The sequence below is a fragment of the Tricharina praecox genome (genome assembly GCF_024521635.1).
Source record: "Tricharina praecox strain CBS 144465 chromosome Unknown BZA05scaffold_1, whole genome shotgun sequence".
Classification (NCBI taxonomy): Eukaryota; Fungi; Ascomycota; class Pezizomycetes; order Pezizales; family Pyronemataceae; genus Tricharina; species Tricharina praecox.
The window spans coordinates 2,488,497-2,511,055 of NW_026250403.1; the positions used below are offsets into that span (position 1 = coordinate 2,488,497).

The window sequence follows — 22,559 nt, forward strand, 5'->3', positions numbered from 1 at the left end:
CAGCTTCTCATGTGGCCGATGCGCTCTCAAGATCATGTGCTCGCAAGGTGGTTAGTTACACAAGAAGGCGAGCAGCTGAACTCACCGAGTCCCTTCTTGAGCCGAGATATCTGGCCGGGACAATCATAGCATTCAAGATACCCGCACATCGTCAGCTCGGCCTTCCACCAACCCCGTCGATTCTTCCGTCCACCTCGACAACCTCAGCTCGTCCTCCACATCTTCTACAAACGTGCGATCTATACGTCGCAGCCTATTCGACCGACCGAACTCTATTGTACACTCGCAACCATGTCCGGCCTCGAGAAAGCCCTCTTCCAGCTCAAAGTACGTCACCGTCGCCGCCACCGTCCGCGCGCGTACCGCTGCCCCGCCATCATAGGCTAACACCGCCCACAGTTCACGGCCAAGTCGCTGAACCGACAGGCCGCGAAAGCGGGTAAAGAGGAGACAGCTGAGAAGGCCAAGATCAAGAAGGCTCGCATTTCTATCCCCTCTACCCTTCGGATCCGCGCTGATGGTGGGGTGGATGGTGTAGGCGATGCAGCAGGGAAACAACGACATTGCCAAACTCTACGCACAGAACGCGATCCGCAAACAGACCGAGCGATTGAACCTCCTCCGGCTTGCGTCGCGCATCGATGCGGTTGCGAGTAGAGTGCAGACTGCTGTTACCATGAGACAGGTCTCTGGAAGTATGGCGAACGTGGTCAAGGGCATGGATGCGGCTATGAAGACGATGAATTTGGAGAGGGTGAGTCGCACGGCTCCGTGATGGTGGAGGTCGGATGCCGATTAATGTCGGGGGCAGATCTCGGTCGTGATGGACAAGTTCGAGCAGCAGTTCGAAGACTTGGATGTTGCTGTGGGATACTACGAGAATGCCACTAGCTCCGCCACGGCCGTCGGTACACCCCAGGAGGATGTGGATCGTCTCATGGGAAAGATAGCGGATGAAGCCGGGCTCGAGATGGAGCAGGAGATGCCTGAGGCTACCAAAAGCAAGATCGGACCTACTGAGCAGGAGGAGAATGGGTAATTTTGTCCTCGTATTCTGTGTGGGGATGGTTCACTGGGCTAACAACGGGGTCTTAGGCTCAACGAGCGACTGCGGGCTTTGAGGGGATAGATGGACTGATCGAGCCGGTTAGAATTGCACAAGAAATCAACAACTAAATACGCAGTTCCTTGTTGCGCTGAGCTATCTCTGTAGGTAAACTGTAGAAGTCAAGCTACGTGGTTGGCACATCTTTAAATATTGAACACAGAAGGACCAGCGAGCTCTGTAGAGTAGTGGAGTGAGCTGCTATCATGATTCATGAGATAGCTATGGACCCTTACTTGGGACAGCTTGATCATCGAGCTCTTACATGAAGCCCTCTCAACTCTAACTATTCTTTAAAAGCTGGAATTTCCATCGGTATTGCTGACGCCGATGAAACAAATTCGGTCGAAAATCGGGAGGCTTATTTGTATTATCATGAAAAGGTGATGTGAAATCTACTTATCTATGATCTATCGTCATACCTGGATTTTGGTCACCTCGCTCATCGGCCAACATACCACATGCCCCGCAGACACGCAGATGCCCACCCCACGTCACGTTTTGGGTCTGTTGACATCTTGCAGGAACCAGCAGCCGACAAAGGAAACAACCGTGCTGAGTGTGATGAGCTCAGCGGATAAAGTAACGATGAGAATTTATTATCATACCTATTAGCCGTCTGCAGACCCTAGGTATTGACGCTCGATGGTCAGTAGCTACACGGATCGTATGGGATAAAGAAGTGGATCAACTTGTAGCGTAACTGTGGCCGCAGAGGTCAGGTTGCCTTTCAGGGCCATGGTTGTCAATTTCTTGTTACGAGAGATTGAAGAATAGTAATAGAGGCGAGTTGGCATGTACAGTGGAGCCCTTGAAGCCCACAGAGCTTCCCGAATAATCAGCACCTAAGTAGATGAGCACGTGTTCTTCGTTGTTTGGCCTTCTCGTCCCGTAATTACACACTCCATTTCTTAGCAGTTGCACACAAAATCAAAGTCTCCAACGAGCACTCAGTCTTCGTAAACTTGCTTCTCCAGCTCTTTCCCGATCACGTGCGTTGTGTGTGACGCGGCTTGGCGACGACTCACACAAACACCGGCGCGTTCTTAGAAAACTATCGTCAACAACTCTTCGGCTTCAAGACAACTCCTCGGCTTCAAGACAACTCTTCGACTTCAAGACAACTCTTCGACTTCAAGACAACTCCACTCCACTCCACTCCTCAAACACCCCACCTCCTAAAAACTTCACACCTTCGTTCCCGCTGGACCCGTTACGACACCCCTTCCTCTCTAACCGTGATCCCCACTATCGCGACTCGCAGAACCGAAGTACCTAATTGCTACGACTCTAACGACACGCAATGGATTCAAGAATACCCCCCAAGTTTCAATTCCCAGAATCGAAACCGAAACCTACACCGTACTCTCCGCCGACAACGAGCGTATCCAGCAACGGCCTCTTCTCAGCTCAGTCGACCCCCGCAGGCGATCGCTTCCCGGACTCACCGACAAACCTCTCACTATTTGCCGGCGCAACTCCTGCAGCCGGTAAATCACTATCTTCGAAGCTCGGAGCTGCTCGTGCAGCTAGCGGCGGCAGCGGCGGCGGTCTATTCTCGCAAACCGGAGGAAAGCCACTCTTCAGCTTGAGCCCCAGCAATGGCGACTCCAGCCAGCAACCTTTGTTCCCTCAAAACCCCTTCGGTCAATCGCCGATACGTCCTGGAGCTGCCTTGGGCAGGTATTCGAGTCCTGTTGCGGTAGACGATAGCGATGATCTGGGATACACAAACAGAAGCTCGCCAAGGGTCTTGGAGGATGACTCGCGAGAAGATGCGAGATCGCAGGAGGTTGAGGATGACGACACTGGGGAATTTGGTGATGAGGAGGATTTCGAGGAGGACGACGATACGATGCAGGATGAGTCGGAAAGCGAGAGGATATTCGGTTACAACCAAGAGATCGGCTTGCCCGCAAAGGAGCCAGGCACTCTGATCCTCCGCACAGACGACTTTATGAGCGAATTGTCGGACGCGCTTCTTCCGCGATCGTACGAAAACGACGGCTATTACGATGAAGATGATATGGATATGAACACGGACCGACGGGAGCTTACGTTAGAAGTGCAACAAGACCAGCTTAACAGGGCTTCGAAAGCATTCTTGGGTGCCCTCCAGGAGCATTTGCCGAAATCCAGGAGGACCAAAGCAGACAGCAATCTACACAATGCATACTACCTCGCCTCTTTGGCCTTGCCGCTGAACAACTCGACTGCAACTGTGACCGAGGTGCTGCGCAAGTGGCTGTTTGCCCACCACGCAAACCCCACCCGTGCACAGTTGGCCGCCGTTCGGGGAACATATCCCAACAGCGCGTTTGCCGTTGACTTCTGGGACATCGTATTCCGACTGGTGCTCCGTGGAGAGGTATTAGAAGCCATCGAAATCCTCCGCAGCGCCAACTGGGACCTGCGCTGTGAGGACTCTCCTACAGTGAGCAAGCCTGCCTTCGGCTCTCAGCAGATCAATGACAAGCGCTACACGCGTGCAGAGATCGACAGCGTCGAAGATGCTGTTGCGACACTCATTACACTTCTTCTCAAGTGCCCTGCCAAGGGTAGGTCGCCATATCAACCACCGCTGAGTTTCTTCCCTCACATCGACCCAATCGTGGACTCCCCCGGAAGTCCCGCCGATTGGCGGATTTGGAGAGGCGAAGTTTTGAAGGCTTCGGAGGAGTTGAGGGGAATCTCTCAGGGAGACGAGTCTATCGACGATGACACAGAAGATAGCTACTACGGCTCCTTTAACCCTATGAGTCGCAGCGGCAGCTTCGGATTTGGCAACACCAAAACAACAAAGGTCAAAGTCCCACCCGAGTTCAACCGGCAGATTCGCAAGATTTATGATGTGATGCATGGAGATAGAGATGCTATCCTCGTCGAAGCCGAAAACTGGCAAGAGTTGGTTGTTGGGCTCATGGCGTGGGCCAAAGACACATCGTCCGCCGCAGCCGATGAGGAGGAAGAGTTTGAAGACAGCATCAACGTCACGCAAATGGGTCCAGGCGAATATTATTCAGTCTTGCTCACCCGCAGGCGGCGACAGTTGGCCCAGCTCACTGAGGTCCTTGAAATTGTTGCGGAAGAGATGCCGATGAACCCCACGGACACCCTCGAGATTGCTGCTGGCGGAATCATGGCCAACGATCCTTCTTTTGTCCTTGAGATCGAGAAGAATTCACAGCTCGTGGCTGCCACCGTGGTGGAGATCGGTGGATGGGCGGGATGGCTCACGCGTGAGACTACACCGAAGGACCCTTCGAGAGGTAGAGACATGGGGCTCGATGATGATGACCTTGCGCTGCTAGAAATGGGAATCGACAATGATGATATCCAGGCTAAGGAGGCAGAGGACACACTCCGTCGGTATGCTTCCAGCCTGTTCGGAACTCCATGGATCAATGAAGATGCAGAGATCGAAGGATGGGAGATCGGCTCTCGGCTATTGGACCGGGTTAGGAATGGTAGACAACTCACCGAAAAGGTATGTTCTTTTCCGTCTACTTAATGAACACATACTGACACGCGAAACAGTTGCTCGCTGACCTTCCACTGCCATCTACCCCCCGTGTCGAAAAGCTTCTCAGATACACACGAGATGCACGTCTCGATGAGGCAGCATCCACCATCTCCTACAAATGGGCGCAGCACCTGCAAGCGACGTCGCAGAGCTATGGCGACATCTTGCACTTCCTTTCGCTTGCGGCGCCGTTCAATCACAATGCACGGGCCAGCTTGCACGAAACCACCACACACCTCCTGGAGCAATCGCTGCTCTCCTCGTGTCCCTACCCGGCGGAGGAAGACCTTGACCCTCGGTTGAAGCACCTGCTCTCCTCGCCGTCCGAATGCGAGTCTGAGATCCTCCGCTTCGAGCTCTCCGGCTATGCCGCGCTCCGGGCGTTTTACGATCTCCGGAAATCGGCCCCCGAGGCAGCGGTCAAAGCGCTGACCGCCGTCATTCGCGCTGCGGGGGAACCGATCGACGGAGGCTCGTGGGATAGGGACTGGGAGAGCCCGGTTGAGCCCACGGTGTTGCCGGCTGTCCTCAGGGAGCTCCTGGGCTGCGCTGATGCGCTCGGCACTGCAGATGCGCTCGACGTATGCAAGGTGCTCACCGATTGGGAGACTTGCGGCGAGAACCTTAGAAAGGTTTCCGTTGAAGTCGGTCCCGAGGGCAGCTGGATCGACCTGGGCAGGGAGGGTGATGTGGTGAAGAGAGTCAGGGAGAAACTCTGTAAGGTGCTTGCAAGGGGATGGGTTAACTAGGGCCCTCCCTTGTGATGCCTGCGGAGTTTCTCCCTGAGTAAATCTCGGCGGGTTGGCTGGTGTAGTGTATTTTTTGCGGGGGGAAGGGGTGTATATGGGAGGCAGGGGGAATATGGGCTTTCTTTCACTTCTTCTTTCTTTTTTTAATGCAGTAGATGCAAAAAGATTTTTTGTTACCAAAGGATATTTCATATGCGAAACGAGTGCATTACAGACTGATTTTGTTTGGTTTGATCATTGATTGCATACGATCTATCTAGATCATGGCAATATCCGCCCATACACACTCCGTACACTGCACACTGCTTTGAACAAGCCAATCGGAGATACAATTAGACGAGTGACACATGATGAACAAATGGCATCTGCTCGCCCGCCCGCAATAGCGGAATCGTCTGAAATAAACAAAAACTTTTTTTTACCTAAGAAAAGCAATCCCAACGCCTATATGCTCCTGGGCACACATGATTTAAAGAACCACCGCTAACTATTTCGCCTTCCCCTTGGCTGAAGAAATTAGACGTTTCTTGAGATGTTTTGGCATTTTCGTCTTCCGCTGTTCCCGCTTGTCTTCCTTGACTTTCATCTTGTGTTCCTGTTCGAAATATTAACATTAGTTTATACTGAGGGGTGAGGGGAAGTTGCCGACCTTCTTCTCGTTCTTGTCTTCGTGTTTCTTCCCCTTCGGTGTCTTTTCAAATCTCTTTTCTCTTTGCTCCTCGGTCTCCTCTGAATCATCCTCCTCGTCATCGTCGGAGTCATCGGTAAGCTCCACTTCTTCCTCGTCGCTACCCTCCTTCTCGGCCTTAGGGGCAAGGAGCTGGTTGTACACCAGCCCTTGGCCTTCGCCGCGCCCAACCATCTCCGCATCGCGCTCGTAATCGTAAACATCCTCGAGCGTCCGGGGGATGAAACTCTGTCTGAACACCTCCTCTTCCTCCTCGGACTCTCCGCCTCTCGTCAGGGTTCTCAGGATCTCCAATATCGCCTCGGGGTCCTTCTGGATACTCTCTTCGATCGGGGTCTCGGTGATGAACTCGAACAGCTTCCGCATTCCTACGGGTTCCACGCCGCTGCGTCGGAAGAAATCGGTAACGTTCTTGATATCCATGCGCAGGAATTCGAAGGTTCGCGGATGGTTGAGCTCGACGGATTGCGAAACGTCGATGACCCACAGGTGGTTGCGGTGGTAGAGCACATTGTATTCGCTCAGATCGGCGTGCACGAGCTTGCACACTTGGTACATGCGCCACATGATGCTGAGCATCTCGAGGTAGCAGCGGTCCCACTCCTCTTCACCCTGGATACCGGCGTCGCGCAGGCGTGGGGCGGGCCAGCCCTTCTTGTCGCCCAGGAATTCCATCACGAGCACGTGGAGTCGCAGGTGGAGCGGCTCCGGGCACGGGAGACCCGCCATGTGCAGACGCTTCAAGTTCCGGAGCTCCTTCTCTGCCCAAAGCTTCACCATCGAGCGGTGGTTGCTCTTCGAGTATCCGTGGCGGAAACGGTGCTCGCCGGTAACATAGCGATCTCTGTCCTTGAAGACCAAAATCGCCGTCTTGTACACCTTGATCGCAATATGCCGCTCCGCTTCCGCAAGCGCATGGTACACATTCGCCTCCTTTCCAGTCGAGATAACACCATTGATGGTGGAGATATGCCCACGGTTGATCAACTGCAGCAGAATCATCCTCGTGCGCGGATCCAGCACCTGTTCGCTCGTCGCGCGATCGCTCTTATCCTTCCCACCGCCGCCTCCGCCACCGCCCGCCGCAGGACCCATATCATCCAGCCGGATGCGCCCCGCAAACTTCGACAACTGCGTCATCTGGTCGGTCTGGCGCGCCTTCTTCTGCACGGCCGAGTTGACGCCCTTGTTGATTCCCGCGGCCGCCTCGCGCTGCCGGTTGTACCGCTTCGTGAGGTCGCCGCCTCCGCCGCCCCCGCTGACCGGCGCGTCCTCTGCGTCCGCGAATGCATCCGCGTCGTCGTCCTCCGAGAAAATGTCGTCAACGTATTCGTCGTCGTCGGCGAATTCGAGTGCGGGATCCCGGTGCTCCCCTGGCACGGTGGCGTCGACGTAGCCCTTGGTACTGTCGAAAGTGTAGGCCGGCTCAGCTGGGGCGATTGCGGACGCCATTCTGGTTGTGCTTGTGCTTGTCAGTGGGTTTCCTAGAGTTGTGGGGTTCTCTCTGGTTGATCGTGCGAGTAGTTGTGGTTGTGGCAGTGGTGGGGCAGGCAAGGACTGTTTAAAAGGATTGTGTCATAGTGGGGCAATTTGGGTTTGATGGTGGGGGGAACTAAAAATCGGGAATAGCCGATGAATAATCTATCGTAGGGATGTCTCAGATGGACTCATACTCTATCATAGCTAGGGATGTCTCTGGTATGCGTCACAGCTGGGAACTCGGGCTCAGAGGTTGAAGAATCGATCAACATTACAATTTCTTATGAGTGATAATAAAACTATAGTACACCGCCTTAGAAAATCCAAACTACTCATCTACAACCGCTTCTGTCCAAGCCTCCGATTTCCACAGGATTTCTAATGTTTCCTGATTTTCAACGCAATCCACGCCAGCAGCCTGAGGCCCACAATGATAGCCAGCAAGATACCAATCCACATACCCTCCTCCCTCTTGCCATACCCCATCGCCTTCAGGACACTCTGTCCAGCAATCTTCCCCTCTCCCTGCAGGGGCGAGGCATACATGCACTGCCAGCCCTCACCACTCTCTGCACGGTCACACTGGTACTCGCGCCCATCGAACTCGTTGAACATCATTGCCTGGAAGACGTAGCGCTGGTAGTTGATCCAGTAGAAGGTGTAGTACCAAAAGTCGTTCAGCACGTTCTGGGGCACCAGGAAGCCGCCCACACTCATCCACAGGCCGTTGATAAAGGCGGTGACAGCGAGGGCGATGACGAATACCGGGATGACGGAGGAGACAAGGACTACCAGCGACTCGGCGGCGAGGAGATCGAGGAACAGCCACATAACGTACTTGAAGAAGCTCGTTGCGTCGGTGCGGAAATTGACGAGGAAGACGGTGATGATCGAGAACAGCAGGGTGTTCAGGAAGATGAATGGAATGCCGATCAGGAAGTTGGACAGCAGGAATGACGTTGGGCCGTAAAGCCCGTTGTTCCGCTCCTTGACGAACGAAGAGTAGTCCTCAATGAAGGCGGGGATGTACGCTACCGCCATGAACGACATGAATGCGCCGGAGAAGAAGATGGCATTGGTAAATACTTGGATGTTGCGTTGCTCGGAGTCGAGACGCAGCCAGACGGTGCCCATCATCAGCGCGAGACCGAGGTACATCGCCACTCTGATCCAATAGGCGAGGATGTCGCGGTAGGACTTGATCCATTGCCGGTGCAGGAGAACGAATGTCTTATGGAAGGAGCTACGGTGCGATACGCCGGACTGAGCGAGCATATCGTTAGTGCCCTTGCGAAATTCCTTCGGTTTGTTGGTATCATTCCAGGCGTCGATGAGACGGTTGAGACGGTCCACGTCGCCCGCTTCGGCGTCGAAATCGACATTGCAGACATCGAGGTAGTACTCGGCAGGGTTCGTCAGGTTGGGCACCGGGAAGCCTTGTCCGGCGAAATAGGGTACGGCTTCGTCCGTCTTGCCGGAGTAAACGACTCTTCCCCTGGATAGTAGGACCAGCTGCGAGAATAGGGCGAATGTAGCGGTCGACGGTTGGTGGATGGATACTATGACGATCATGTTCTCAGCTTCTGCAACCTTTTTTATGCGAGACATGACTTCGAACGATGCGGTGGAATCCAATCCACTGGTCTAATGATCCTGTTAGAGACTGATGGGGGTGACAGACAAGCATAGGTAGGAACATACCGGTTCGTCCAGGAACAGGATCTTCGGCCTGGTAATCAACTGGCTAGCAACACTGACTCGCCGCTTCTGTCCACCGGAAATCCCCTTCTTGACCGGTGTTCCAATCATTGCATCTTGCTGCATCTCCAATCCGAACGCCTTGATCAAAGCAGTGACCCTCTCCTTCCGCCCGGCCCCGGTCGGCGCAAGTCTCGCGGCAAACTCGATAGTCTCGCGGACGGTCAACGAGCCTAATCACTGCAAATCAGAACCACGTCCCCCCGTCCAAACGCTCTCCCTCGGAATGGAGCCATACCGATCAATGCATCCTCCTGCTCCACGTACGTGCTGATACTCCTCAGGGTATCCGAGCCGATTTCATTCCCATCGATCAACAACTCCCCCTCGACCGAAGCCGACGCCGCGGCCGGTCTCCTCGCCAGGACGTTAAGCAGTGTTGTTTTCCCGGAGCCACTGGGGCCCATCAATGCGACCATCTCGCCTACAATATCCACCGCATTAGCATGTCGATACGGCGCATCTGTGCGAGATCTGTGCGGGATCTGTCTCGTCCCGTCCGATGTTACATACCTGGTCGAGCACCGCCGGTAATACCGTCGAGGATCTTGAACGGCTGTTTCGTTTTCGTGTCTTTGACGGTCACATTGACGTCCCGCCATTCGAACAGTTTGAGGAGCGCCCGAGCGTCGCCGTTGGCCTCGAGGTCGATCATGTTGAGGGCTGTGTCCGACATCGTTGACATGGGGAACGTGGGGAACGAGGTGATAATGGTATCGGCTTTCTGGATGGATGGATAAACGCTATCGACCTCACCGAACAGGAATACGGAGGATACTTATAAGTCATAACCACTACCAGAGCGGGATGCAAAGTGCTGGTTATTCTTCCCGATCGTTTGTCGGGACGTGGACGGTGGGACCGCTGTGTTGCCGTCATCCAAATACTCCGAGCTGAAGTGCACAGCGCAATATCGCCGAGTTAAGCATGCGCAGGCTATGTACATATGTGCATACATTAAGCATACATACATCCATATCTCGGCTTATAATTTCGCTCAGGCATCCTCACTTTCTCACTTTCCTGCACGCTTCCATGCGCGCCCGCCGCCTCCGGCGAATTAGCCACCACGAGCAATGCAGCCCAGCAAGGCTGCAGATATGTAGATGAGCCGGCGGATTAAATATAGCCACTCGGAGGCTTATCCTTCATGTACTCTACATACATGTGGTGATGTATGTATGGTACCGCTGACTGTTCGCCTAATAAAAAAAATCCTCCGCGAGAAAAACGCTGCTGACACCGAGAATCCCCCATGAGGCCGGCTGCTGGGCTGGTAATATCCTGCCATTGGTTTAGTGATCAGTTCTCGGCTCTGATTCCTGTTCTCCCGCTACACACCTACATAGGTACCTACAGGCTACCCGCTGGTCCGGCCACCAGAGAAAAATCCCCCGATATACATAGTACTCTAGATACCTCCCCGAAGGTAGACGACCGAAAACAGAGCTACGATAAGCCCGAGTCGCGCCGGTGATCTGTTGCCGGTTCCGGTTCCGGTGCCGTCAGCCAGCCAACCAGTCATGCTGCTGATTAGTTATCCAGCTGTGGCAACCCGCATGTGATTACTATTCTGGGTTTATTGTTCACAGGCGATCACTCGTACAGGATAGGCCGTCCCACGGGCCACAGCTTACGGGGGATTTTTTTGGGAAAATGGAACGAGTGACCGGGATGAGGCTTTCCGGTACCTAATCCGCTCCGTTCCTTCTTGGGAAAGTCACGAGTGGCGGGCCCGGTGTCCGTGTCGGTGCAGGTGCCAGACTGAACGGCCCGGACGGACGACTGCCATATCTCCCTCCTCCCCCGCCCGTGGCCACTACATAACTCGAACCCGTCTTTCCACGAGCGGATGAATTTCCGTCAACTCGCCAACCCGCCCGGCACCCGCGGTGTCGAGGATAATCCCGCCAAATCACAGTATATCACCCGCCCGCCCCGCGCGCCCCACGGCGGATCACTCCCCTTTCATCCCTCCCTTCCCCGCTCCCCTCCTTGCTCTCCTCCCACTCCCCCTTCCTCCCACTCCTACTACCACTCCTCCCACTCCTTACTACCAAGCCATCAACACCATCCATAACCCACAAATTTACGTACACACGTACAGATCGGGGAATATACGGTACTCTGTACTACCTCGCTACTCCACACGTAGGTCATCCGACCGGTGCGGCAACGGGGGAATGATCACTTTTTTCGTTCACTTCAGGGCTGGCTCAGGGCTGGCTCAGTGGAGCTTTGCCGTGCCACCACCGTCGCACACGCAGAGCAGAGCAGGGGGAGGGGGGAGAGGGGGGGAGAAAGCTCGGCGCGAGCAAAAAAGGAAGTATCGAGAAGAGCAGGCTGAACGGTGCGCTGTGTGCGTATGTATGTATATGGCAAGAGCAGGTAAGACAGGCGCCGTACCCCTCGGGACGTTGGCCGGTCACAGCTCGTTGCACCGGTAGGGTAGGGATACGAGCGGGGGATACGAGCGGGGTCGGGGGGAGTACACATTCAATATCAGGATGTCAGGAAGCCAGGACTCCGGGGAGCGGGGTTATTTATCCCCCCCACATCCTCCGCACATCCCCCGCACACCTCCCCTACCCCAGCACCTCCACCACCACCACCAGACCCCACACCCCACCACCCACCACACACCGCCCCCGCCCCCGCCGCAAATGGAAGCCCTCCTAATCAGCAACATAAAGCCGCTCTCCCCCTCACTCGCAGAATACCACACGTGGACCGCACGTGTAAAAGACCTGCTCTGCTACCTGGAGCTATGGCCGATCCCGCCCTCGCCCGTGCGCTCCGGCCACGGCCCGCACCGGTGGCCGGCAAACGTTGAGGTCCCCGCGCCCGCTGCTGTTTCAAGGGATCACGGGCTGCCAACATACTCGGCTGTGGCGGAGGCGGGGCAGGTGGGAGGTGCGGGAGGGGTTAAGGAGCAGGCGGAGAGGGCCGAGAGGAGACGCCTCAAGACCGTCGCGGTTATTAGAGCATGTCTGTCGGATTCGCTATTTTTGAGCTATGCGGTCAAGGAGTTTGATGATCCGGCAGCGCTGTGGGGGCAGTTGAAGATTACGGCGGCGGCGAGGGGGTGTTAGGTGCACTGGACGGGCTATGTGGGTGTGGGCTGTGGGTGTGGGCGGGCGGGTGGAGATGGGATTGGTGTTATACCTGGGAGGGAAGAAGTGGGCGTTCCTGGCGAATACATACTGGATTCTGATCTGGGTTTCACCTTTGACCTTTCACCTTGCACTGGGCACTGAGCAGAGTCGTTCATTGGAGGAGGAGGAGCAGAGTGTTTGCCATCCATCTCCGTCCCATCCCATCCCATCCCAATACATTCACACATCCAAGTGACCGCCCGCCTGCTTCGAAAAGATCCCCATTCACAGGTCAAGTCTGGTAGGTAATAGGTAATATACTGTACAATCCCACAAACTTACCCCAACAAATCTGCATCGTAATGAGTAGGTAAGTTTTAAGTGCGGCGGGTAAGAAGTAATGGACAAGAAGTGTGGACAAGAAGTGCAAGCAAGTAAGTGGTTGAAGAAGAACATCGATACCGTACCCGGGCAGCCCCAGCCCCATCTCCAGAGCTTGAGGGCCAAAACAGAAAGAAAAGGAACCCCGAAGGGAATAAAGGTTATGAGATGGTCGTCGTAAGGAATACATAATACTTAGTAAGAAAGTAGAAAAATTATAAAGGAAAAGAAGGTAGAGAAGAAGAAAGAAGAAGGAAAAAAAGGTAGAAGATAGAAGATAGTAGAAGAAGAAAAAAAGTAGGGTCATAGGCCGCCGAGCAAGGTGAACAAAAATCACAAAAAAAAACTCCAAAGGCACACCCGGCGCCAAAAAACCATCAGCCAAAAAGGACTGGACAAACATTGCGCACAACCAACCGACCCAACCCAATCCAAACCCAACCCAGCCTGGCCAAAATTCCACAAAGAGAGCAATAGAGTCCAAGCAGAAACACCAGTTTCCCTAACAAGCCGAACGAAATGAAAGCAAAGACAATCATCAAAACAAAAAGCGAGGAAAAGCAGACAAGCCACACCACGCCGTTCCGGTAAGAAGTAGCAGAAAGAAGAAGAAAAGGAAGAAGAAGACGAAGAAGAAGAGGAGGAGGAAGAATAAGAGGAAGAAAATGAGGAAACCAGAATCCCAGATCTAGAAATACAAGCACCGCCTACTGCAGATCAAAAACAGGTTAACGGCAAAACCCTGCAGACAAATGTTTACTCTACGCCTACGCCCAGGGGTTTCTTGCTCTCTATGCCTTGGAATCTCCCTTGGCATCCTCGCAGATGATGGTCTTCATCAAACCCGCCAACTTCGGCCACCCCTCCTCCATTCTCCCCAGCGCATCCAGCAGGATTTCCACCTGGTTCCGCACGGTTCCGTTCCCGTTCCCGCCTTCACCTCCCTGGGACACGAATCGGTAACACAGTATGCGTGCTGCCATGAACAACGTAGGTGCCAAAAGCGGGTTCCCAAGGACCCTATCGTCATCGGGATCCAGCGTGCTCGACACATTACGGATCAGCGTGAGAATGTTTTCCACCGCGTTGACGCTGCGCTGCTCGCCGTCTTGTTCGTCCCGTCCGTGTAGGAATATGGTACACGCGTGAGTGGTGCAGCCCAGTAGTAAGACGGTGGGCATCTCCTTGGGAGATACACCGATCATGGAGCGGTATGGTTTCGGTATGTTCAAAAGGAAGCGCGTCAAGGCGAGATCAAGGGCCATGGACTCGGTCGAGGAGCGCTGCGGGCGCGGATGGTGGAGGATGCGGCCGAGGAGGACAGCGAGCTTGCAGAGATGCTGGTAAGCATCGCGCTGTGGACTCTGACTGTTACCCATCATCGTTGAGGGAACGAGCCCGTCCAAGCTGTTGGGAAAGGGATCGATGACCATGTGTTCGACACTCTACAATACGAGTCAGCATCGGAGGGGCGGGCCAAAAGCTGTGATCGGAATATAAATACCTCCAGTGATCCACTCTGAAAGACGTCTTCCGATACTGGAAAGTTCACGTTGAACTGCGAATCATCGATACACACGGGCCAGGGCACGGAGGTGGTCGAGAGGCGGTCCAAAATGAAAATCGCCCACACAGTCCTCCTGCGCTCTTCGATCTCCAGTTCGTTACGCGGGTCCGGAAGGAATCCTCGGAATGCCGAGTTGGAGTCGATCCTGTCGAGACCGAGCGGCGAACACATGCGCCATACCGAGCCGAGGAATATCCACATCTGCGACATCTGCGACAGCCCGAACATCCGCAGACACAGGTAGATCCCGCCCTGTACTGCATGCATCGTGAACTGGCCCTCACTAACTGCGCGATCAAAACACGCCTTGCCGAGCGTAGCCCAGTAAGAAGAAGCCGCTTTCACTCCGGCGTCAGGGTGAAGGTAGCCCGAGAGGGCGAGAATCGCAAAAGTCAGCGTGTTCGGCCGGGTTAGGGGTCCTTTAGACGCGATATCCTCCATGACGCGCTTCTTGTACAGAAACGGGAGAATCGTATGCCATTTCTCAAAGAAAAGGTTGAATAGTACTTTCATCAACTCCGGCGAAGGGAGCCCATCATCTGACAGCTCTGGCATCTCATCCGTGACCGCGTCGTCGCCAGCCAGCAAATGAGAGGTATCGATCTGCGCGAGGCCAACGAACGGCGACGCCTGCAGGAACTGCGTCGCAAACTGCGTCGCATCGCATTCCACGTGCGTTGTATGGCTCGGGGGATTAATCGCGCGCGCGCTGACATCGGGCGACGAGTCGAGGGATGAGAAGGAGCGTTTGCGCGGGTTGAAAGTCGTACTCCCGTTAGTGAGGTTCGGCGAGAGTCGCGACGACGCGAAAGTTGGCGATACGCGTGCGCCCGTAGCATCCGCGTTGACAGGTGTGAAGCCACCTCCTCCGCCGGTACCGGAAGTCGAGCTGGGCGTCGGGCGATGGACCGTGGGGACCGTGAGGCTAGGCGTCATGGAAGTCCCGCGCATCGCAATCGGCGGATCATGCGCGGCGGGCGTCTTGGAGCCTCGGGTGGTCGAAAGCGACGATTGCTCAGCTGGGGCGCGATCAGCGGGTTGGTCCGACGATCAATAGTGGGGGAGGGGGGGCATTCAACTCACCTCGATAATGGGCACTCGAATGAATTTTAGTGACCGCATTATTCGTATAAACACAAGGCCGATCGAGTCGCTCGCAAGCTCCACAGCTTGGCTTACATCCCTATGTCGTGAGAGTTGGAATTAGCGACGATTCGGAGGTAGTGATAACGTGATGTTTTATTTTTATTTTGAGTTTTTTTTTTTAATCGCGGACGCGTTGCGACAGCGGGGGAGGGGGACGTACGTCGCACTTGCGCTTTCGTTGGCGACAACCCAGACACGCCTGGTTCCTTTCCAGCACCTTCTTTGTCGGCGGTGTATCCCGAGTGTTATTCTGGTGCGCGAGTGACGGCGGGGCAGGTGTGGTGCTCATCGCGACGGCATTGGTCGAGGCCGAGGGAGCTGCGTTAGTTGCGGGAGGGGAGGTGGGAACGGACATCGAGCGGGAACCAACAGCGGGGGGCGACAGCGCTCGGTGGGCCGAGTGAGTCGGAGATGTGGGCGAGTTGGAGGGCGACAGCATCTCGTGAGCGAGCACCAGCGACGGACTCGAAGGCGCGGCGGCAGTCAGAGGAGTAGACGCCGGCGACGGTGACCGGATCGAGGGAGGGCGGGCGGACGGAGGAGGAGGAGGAGGCGGAGGGGTGGCGGCCATGGTAACGACGGAGTAGGTTGAAGGGGAGCGGCGAGAAGCGAAGGTTGGGGCGGCAGCGCAACGATGACGACTTCCTTCTGGGGGCTAGCAGGCGACGCAAAAGTGGCCCGCTTCCTCTCCTCCTTTTCCAAGTCTCCGCGCAGAGCGCTTTCGCCTCCGGCCTTTCTCTCTCTCAGCAGAGACTCTTCCGTCCGACTCCTGCCTCCTACTTTTTATTTTCGTATTTTTATTTTTATTTTTTATTTTTTATTTCTTTCTGATATCCTTCTCGAAGCCGCAAAGATGTTCTGCGCCGACAGCTTCTTGTGGGCGATGTTGTAGTTGGATGGATAATCACTTGCGCGCTGCACCTGTGGTCGAAATCGGAATATATTATTGTCGAGTGAGAAACAGGCTACGCTGCACTGCCCGCCTGACGATAAATAGATAGTAGATGGATGGGCAAGATGCGATAATGGAATGCGCGACACTGCGGAGGTGGGTGGGGGGAGATGGGCGGGGTGGCCGATGGGCGGGGTGGCCGATGGGCGACGGGTGGTGGTGATGGAGGGTGTAAACACGGAGCAGCGCGATCACCAACGAGAGGGGGAAAAGAGGAGGAGGAGAGGGGTGAGATGGTGGAGCGAGTAGAAGGCCAGGGCGAGGGCGAGGACGATTCAAGGCGAAATGACGCGCGCAAAAGAGCCTGATAGCGGAGAAGCGGAGCTGGGGAGGGGGCGCGAAGTGATAGGCTGTAGGCGAGGCGCGCGTATTGACAGGGCGGGAAACATACACGAGGTCTAGAAGCAGAGGGGACGATGCGATGGAAGGGAAGGGAAGAGATGCTCGACAAAGGATCGGGATCGAGTATGAGTTCGAGGTCGAGTGCGAGTCGAGTCCAAGTTCGAGTAGATGCAGAGATGCAGAAGCGGAGAGAAATAGAAGGAAAGGGAAAGGAAGGGAAACGAGCGAGCGGAGAGGGAGAGAGGGGGGGGGGTCGCAAGTGGGAGGAAGACACACCAGGAAAGGGAAGGAAGGAAGGGAAGGAGGAGGAGGAGGGCGCAAGCAAACGAATGGAGCTTCCGTCGGGGAACGCATTCTTGCTCCGTCCAGTGGCCGACCGAACTGCTGCTTGCTGCGGAGGGGGTGGGCAGGCGACAGTAGTAGAGCGCCAGCCAGCTTCCTTCCTTCCGACTCTTCCCACTCTCCTCCACTCCACTTTCCTGGCCTGCGCTGGGGGGACTTGACTACTCCTCGTCGGCTACTTACAACCCCTCCCCCTCCCTCCTCGCTCTTCTCTCCTCGCTCCCTCCTCCTCCTCTAGCCGCACTACAGCTTACTTACTGTCGCCTTCCCAAACACGAAGGGTCACCCACTCACTCCCACAGCGCCCATTCCCTCAGCACCCACCGAGGTGGCGGCCCTCCGCACGCGTGCGCGCCCTCTTCTTCTTCTTCTTCCTTTCTTGCCGGTGGTGTCTTCGATCGAAATAAATAACAGCTGCCCACCCCCCTCTCGTTCTGGTCGTATTGCTCTTGTCCCCATGATATGATGGCAGTCTGCCAGTCTGCCATGGCCCATCACTCCTCTCCCCCCCTCGCCCGTCGCGCAGCCGACGTGACCTCCCTTAAGCCTGTTTCTGATTTTCCGCGCCCGCCGCATCCCCCCTCCCCTCCCATCCCCTCCCCATCCCCTCTCCCCCCACCCCACCCACCCCCTCGCCCCTAACAGAACCCACGCAGAAACGTGCCTAAGTAGGTACCAGTACTCTGCCTACATATCTCATTTCCCGGCGAGACGGTGCGGGCAGTCCACAAGCAACCAACTCGCATTTCGTGCGACGGGCTTTACTGCTGCACGGCTACTCCCGCAGGCAGGCTGGCCTATGTAGGTAAGTCATAGGGTAGCAGGCATGTATGATATGTATGTGTGTATGTAGGGGGAGAAGAGACGGGTTTCATTCTCCCCCGCCATCATCATGCGCCCATCCTCGACCCCCCCTCCCCCCCTCTCAGCACCACCACCACCACCACCACCACCACTACCACACACCCACAGAGAGAGATAAAGATAAAGCGTGTGTGCGTGAGCGAGCCATGTTCCCCACCCCCTCCCCCCAAATCTTGCAAGTACATACCCAAGATGACGGGCCTGTCCGCTCCCGACGACTACGGTATGTATGTATGATAGTCACCCGCCGACCTTGCCGCGGTATGTAACCAAGTTTCGCGCCGTGCGGCGACGACCTGGCCTGGATAGGGCACGAGTGGGGGAAAGCAGAAGAAGGGGGGGAGGGTGGAGGGAGGGGAGTGGGGAAGGAAGAAGAAGAAGAAGAAGGGGAGGCCCGTAAGATTCGGCAATTCTTGCCTGGATGGATAGGCGCGTATACTAGAGTACTCTACTCTACCTACCTACTGCGACTGCGGTGCCTAACCTTGTGGGGGTGAAGTGGGTGGGGTGGGGTGGATGGGGATGCGGCTTGTCGGATCGGCTTCGAACGAAGAGGGCGAGGGCGGGCGGCTAGGTTAATGGGAAGGAAGCTGGTGTTTGGTCTCCTCTTTGCTCGCCCTTCTTCTCTTCTCTTCTCTTCTGCGTGGCACGGCGCGGTGGAGAGAGGATAGAGTGGGAAACGTAAAACCGAGGGGGGGCGGGAGGGGGGGGGACGCATACCGTACCGTATTCTTTCGGCCGGCCTTGCGCTACGCCCGCTGCTTCCTGTTCCTGTTCCTGCTTCCTGCTTCCTGTTCCTCGCACTCGCACTCGCACCGTATCGCGGCGACCCGACGGAAGGATGCATCCAGCATCCATCCAGCATCCATCCAGCATCCATCTAGTCCGATGATGCATCGCGCGCGCGCGGCGGGGGGGCGGGGGGAGGGGGGAGGGGGGAGGGGTGGCTAACTGAGTGGGTGGGTGGAAGGGTGGACAACTCATCCACCGTCACTCGCGTCTCGCGTCTCGAGTCTCGGTCATTCCGATTCCGCCTTGATGAAACAGTTCTTTTTAGTTAAAGTGGAAGTTGGTGGTCGCCATAGTCTACCGTACTCTAGTAAGGCCGCATGCCGCATGCGACAATAACTAAATTGATGTTCTCTCTCACAGTTCTTTTTAGTCGATTTCAATCCGTACCTAAATACATCATACCGGTACTTGTAGGTGGGCGGTGAGTGAGCGGCGCGGCGACGGCATGACTATCGCAAATGAGGAATGAATACCTAGAATCCTAGATCGCTCTCGCCGAAAATATACTCCATGCAAATAGGTATTTCATGCATGTGCATGTCGATTCGAGCGGCGCGGTGCGGTGCGGTGCGGGCGACACGCGGTCGACATGCGGGCGGGTGGGGCGGATGGGGTGAGTGGGGTGGAGTGAGTGGGGGGGAGGGGAGAGGGTGGGGTGAGGATAAGTTACTATACTCTAGTGACCGGCGGAGCGGGTGTTGCCCGCCGCCCCCGCCGCCGCCGCGCCCACTCATTTCCACCGAAGCGAAGCGAGATAATCGATAGGGGTGGATTGAGCGGAGTCGGCCACGCGTATCATGTCTATCCATCCATCCACGGTTCCACGGTTCCACGCCGCATGCTGGGCCCTGGCGCATTACTTGTTTATCCAACTAGAGTATGTATGGCCAACCACTGAGCTGAGCCCAGCCCGCGAGTGATTGGTAATTTGTCGAGGAATGGGGATGGGGAAACTTACGGTTACTAGATATACTGTGGCGCATGGCGTGCATAGATAAGTCTGCATAAGTGAGATGTACTTATGCTGAGTAGCGATAAGTAGTGAGGGAGTGAGGGAGTGAGTGATGACCCTAACCCTCTGCTCCAAACGGGTATGATACCTTTTTCGCTATACCGTATTCCTTCCAGCTTTTGCTCTGAAGCAAAGCAAAGAGGTTTTGTGAGTGGGATTCGTTTTTTCTCTGATCAGGGGGCGGGTGGCGGGGCGAATATATAGATAGTAACGCCGCCTTGAGTAAGAGACTGTAAGACCATCGCCGCGGCGTGGGCAGCACACATTATAGTAAAGTGAATGGATGGATGAATGATGGCTGGTGAACACTACCTTTTATACCGAATGTACAATGTACATACGATGGCATATCTCGCGATATGTGTCCCTGGTACAGTAGATACGGTACGTATCGGCCGAAACCTCTCTTCCTCGAGTACCCAGCAGTTACCCAGTACTATTAGGTAGAGTAGTTAGCCAGTGATCCGTTCTACCTGTATTCTAGAGTTCGGGGACGATGGCGGCGATGCCGGGACTCGGGACTCGGTCAGCCTCCTCTCCGGTGGCCGGTCTTCTTCACAACTGGTCACCCTGCTTGTACAAGAAGCTCGCGCACTTCTTGGTAACCAAGTAGGCGGGAAAGAAAAAACTGCTTAGGCACTACTCCCGCAGCCCGCAGCCCGCTTAAACTACGTAAGTTCTCGTAGGTTAGCTATGTACCTATAGCAATTAGTTATGCATAGTGCAATCGCGTGGAGTGCGTATATACCTCATACTTCAACTGCGCTCAACAAAAATACGATGTTGTATCATGTATCTATGATATTTTGCACAGCGACGAACTTGAACCTGAGCTCGACGGGAGATGCTCTGTCGAGCTGAGAACATTCAATAGTCGAGCTCATCGGGCTCATCGGGCTCATCGGACACTGTGCTTGTATGCGGCCATGATGGTGGGCGGGCGCGCAGCTCCACCATCAGATGTGAATATCGATTCCCTAGTAGTAGAGGTCAGCTGTAATTCACCAGATTCAGAGATTGTATGGTATGTAGGAGAAGGAGAAGGAGAGGGAGAAGGAGTGGCTATACTAAGTTACCAGTAACCTTCTTTCCGATCCCTCACGATCCCTCACGTAGACATAGGAAGTATGAAGAGTGAAAGGGGGCGGCAGATTAGACCTATGTATGTGTGATAGGAGTATATGATAGGAGCATATACATAGTAGTGTAGTAGTGTAGGCGGCTTCGCTAGATCTGCCGCCTAGTTATCTAGTATGCATGTATGTATTCGCTGGATAGCTGGATAGTATCAACAACAGATAACCAAACAGCTGAAACTGTCCTCCACGATCGAAATCGAATGCCCAGTGGCATCGGGGAACAGCAAACGGCGGAGTGAACAGTGATGGCTGAGTCCTAACCGTGGCATATCCCCTCCCTCTCGGTTCCCCAACAAGTGGACGGCTCGCACCCCGCGGTTGGCCCCCGAAGCCTAGAATATCTCACGAGCTCGGCGGCGGTGAGGGGGCGGTGGGGGGAAAAGATGTATCCAGCTGTTCTAATTTGACGACGCCGTTGGTACGGCGGTAGTTAGGTGGAGATAGTATGTACAGTAGGAGCCTAGGAAAGCAATGTATCGACTGCCTTCAGGAGCTCCTGAGAGCTCGCTTGTGTTTTTTGTTTTGATTTGCCGGCGCTATTGAGGCGGTGATAGGTAGGTTGTGGAGGTATGTACGGTACGAGTCTAGGAAAGTGATATATCGACTCCCCTCAGGCTTCAGGAGCTCCTGGGCGCTCACTTGAGTTTTTTTGTTTTTTATTTGCGCAAATTTTTTGCTGGTGGCCGCTCACCGCTGATGGTGGCCGCTATTTCTTTCTCTCGGTGAGTATCATAGAAGTAGTTAGAAGGGGCATTGAGGACGGGACACCTGCCTGGGTAGCCTGTTTCCGCAAAAGATGCTCAGTCAGTCATTCCGAAGTTCGCTGTTTGCTGTTTGCTGTTTCAACGTTTCAACTTTCGACCTATGAATCATCATGATAGATACCATGGAGCGGTGAAGCGGGGGGAGCGGGGGGAGCGGTGAGCTCAAGGCCGTCATTGGTTCGATGACTGGCTTGCTTGCTAAGCTAGTACATACTATGTATGCCCCAGAGCTCAAGAGCTCATAGGTAGGGTAGGGTCGGTTCGACTTGCGACTCCTCTTGAGCCCCGAGTCCCGAGTCCGGAGTCGATGTCGATCCCACTACGAAAGTCTTCAGTCTTCACCGCCGCGCCGGTGGTACCGTTGTAGGTAAATGACGGATGTGAAAAGTGAGTGACGACGAGCGAGCGAGCGAGCGAGCGAGCGCACGCGTTTGCAAGCTAGTTACATCATTATTTTACCGGAAAGAACTGGAGCAATCCCCAACCTATGATCTACATGAAGGAATGAAGCTGAAGTGCTTTCCTCCACCTCCTCCACCTCCGCCGGAAACGGATGCACTACTAGTAGCTATCCCCACTGCGGCTGAAACTGTGTGGGGATGCCGTTCGGAGCATGTATGTATCATGTATGGATGGTGGAGTGGGTATATGTACGTTATCTGACAGTGGAGTGGCTAGGTAGGGAATATTGTGGAGCAGTAGTTATATCCACTCGTTGGGTGGAATCTGGACCCCCAAACGAAAAATCGCCGGAACATCGATCTACTGTATGTAGAGTCATCCACGCATAAGTACAGTTGAGCGCAGCTCTCTCTTTCTTTCTCTCCCCCACCGTGCAGTGCATGCCCACCTCGAAACAAA

General features: G+C 54.9%; 8 protein-coding genes across 8 annotated transcripts; 3 read left to right on the plus strand and 5 right to left on the minus strand.

Annotated features, from left to right (window-relative positions):
• Positions 1-27: 27 nt before the first annotated feature.
• On the plus strand, positions 28-1,538 carry BZA05DRAFT_383181 (Snf7 family). Its single transcript, XM_051482188.1, has 5 exons — positions 28-327; positions 400-477; positions 539-754; positions 812-1,035; positions 1,096-1,538. The coding sequence occupies exons 1-5, from the start codon at positions 292-294 to the stop codon at positions 1,127-1,129; spliced, it is 588 nt and encodes a 195-aa protein (XP_051344636.1). The 5' UTR covers positions 28-291; the 3' UTR covers positions 1,130-1,538.
• Positions 1,539-4,103: 2,565 nt separating this feature from the next.
• On the plus strand, positions 4,104-5,377 carry BZA05DRAFT_330503 (uncharacterized protein; the record flags this gene model as incomplete). Its single annotated transcript, XM_051480540.1, has 2 exons — positions 4,104-4,592; positions 4,643-5,377. The coding sequence occupies 2 exons, from the start codon at positions 4,104-4,106 to the stop codon at positions 5,375-5,377; spliced, it is 1,224 nt and encodes a 407-aa protein (XP_051344637.1).
• A 487-nt stretch (positions 5,378-5,864) lies between these two features.
• BZA05DRAFT_414778 (RIO1 family-domain-containing protein) lies at positions 5,865-7,517 on the minus strand (the record flags this gene model as incomplete). Its single annotated transcript, XM_051485273.1, has 2 exons — positions 5,865-5,972; positions 6,027-7,517. 2 exons carry the CDS (start codon positions 7,515-7,517, stop codon positions 5,865-5,867), a joined length of 1,599 nt encoding a protein of 532 aa, XP_051344638.1.
• Positions 7,518-7,851: 334 nt separating this feature from the next.
• On the minus strand, positions 7,852-10,240 carry BZA05DRAFT_20241 (P-loop containing nucleoside triphosphate hydrolase protein). The gene is made up of 4 exons (XM_051479511.1): positions 9,816-10,240; positions 9,541-9,726; positions 9,246-9,475; positions 7,852-9,188 (listed from the first exon to the last, which is right to left on the minus strand). Exons 1-4 carry the CDS (start codon positions 9,985-9,987, stop codon positions 7,923-7,925), a joined length of 1,854 nt encoding a protein of 617 aa, XP_051344639.1. The 5' UTR covers positions 9,988-10,240; the 3' UTR covers positions 7,852-7,922.
• Positions 10,241-11,594: 1,354 nt separating this feature from the next.
• BZA05DRAFT_20268 (uncharacterized protein) lies at positions 11,595-12,508 on the plus strand. Its single transcript, XM_051479516.1, has one exon. It carries the CDS (start codon positions 11,810-11,812, stop codon positions 12,392-12,394), a length of 585 nt encoding a protein of 194 aa, XP_051344640.1. The 5' UTR covers positions 11,595-11,809; the 3' UTR covers positions 12,395-12,508.
• Position 12,509: 1 nt separating this feature from the next.
• BZA05DRAFT_20267 (uncharacterized protein) lies at positions 12,510-13,375 on the minus strand. Its single transcript, XM_051479515.1, has one exon. The coding sequence runs from the start codon at positions 13,179-13,181 to the stop codon at positions 12,690-12,692; it is 492 nt and encodes a 163-aa protein (XP_051344641.1). The 5' UTR covers positions 13,182-13,375; the 3' UTR covers positions 12,510-12,689.
• BZA05DRAFT_20273 (fungal-specific transcription factor domain-containing protein) lies at positions 13,376-16,279 on the minus strand. The gene is made up of 4 exons (XM_051479518.1): positions 15,652-16,279; positions 15,429-15,528; positions 14,283-15,364; positions 13,376-14,223 (listed from the first exon to the last, which is right to left on the minus strand). The coding sequence occupies exons 1-4, from the start codon at positions 16,060-16,062 to the stop codon at positions 13,570-13,572; spliced, it is 2,247 nt and encodes a 748-aa protein (XP_051344642.1). The 5' UTR covers positions 16,063-16,279; the 3' UTR covers positions 13,376-13,569.
• On the minus strand, positions 16,249-17,274 carry BZA05DRAFT_20256 (uncharacterized protein). The gene has a single exon (XM_051479514.1). It carries the CDS (start codon positions 17,137-17,139, stop codon positions 16,435-16,437), a length of 705 nt encoding a protein of 234 aa, XP_051344643.1. The 5' UTR covers positions 17,140-17,274; the 3' UTR covers positions 16,249-16,434.
• Between the last annotated feature and the right edge of the window lie 5,285 nt (positions 17,275-22,559).

Coding starts and splice junctions, on each gene's coding strand:
- BZA05DRAFT_20268 (XM_051479516.1), top strand. CDS start 11,810: ATGTCAGGAAGCCAGGACTCCGGGGAGCGGGGTTATTTATCCCCCCCA.
- BZA05DRAFT_20256 (XM_051479514.1), bottom strand. CDS start 17,139: ATGCGTTCCCCGACGGAAGCTCCATTCGTTTGCTTGCGCCCTCCTCCT.
- BZA05DRAFT_383181 (XM_051482188.1), top strand. CDS start 292: ATGTCCGGCCTCGAGAAAGCCCTCTTCCAGCTCAAA. Junction 478..538: donor AGAAGGCCAAGATCAAGAAG/GCTCGCATTTCT, acceptor TGGATGGTGTAG/GCGATGCAGCAGGGAAACAA. Junction 755..811: donor AGACGATGAATTTGGAGAGG/GTGAGTCGCACG, acceptor TGTCGGGGGCAG/ATCTCGGTCGTGATGGACAA.
- BZA05DRAFT_20267 (XM_051479515.1), bottom strand. CDS start 13,181: ATGTTTGTCCAGTCCTTTTTGGCTGATGGTTTTTTGGCGCCGGGTGTG.
- BZA05DRAFT_20273 (XM_051479518.1), bottom strand. CDS start 16,062: ATGGCCGCCACCCCTCCGCCTCCTCCTCCTCCTCCGTCCGCCCGCCCT. Junction 15,529..15,651: donor AACGAAAGCGCAAGTGCGAC/GTACGTCCCCCT, acceptor CTCACGACATAG/GGATGTAAGCCAAGCTGTGG. Junction 15,365..15,428: donor TTCGAGTGCCCATTATCGAG/GTGAGTTGAATG, acceptor ATCGCGCCCCAG/CTGAGCAATCGTCGCTTTCG.
- BZA05DRAFT_20241 (XM_051479511.1), bottom strand. CDS start 9,987: ATGTCAACGATGTCGGACACAGCCCTCAACATGATCGACCTCGAGGCC. Junction 9,727..9,815: donor TACCGGCGGTGCTCGACCAG/GTATGTAACATC, acceptor TGGATATTGTAG/GCGAGATGGTCGCATTGATG. Junction 9,476..9,540: donor GCAGGAGGATGCATTGATCG/GTATGGCTCCAT, acceptor TGCAGTGATTAG/GCTCGTTGACCGTCCGCGAG.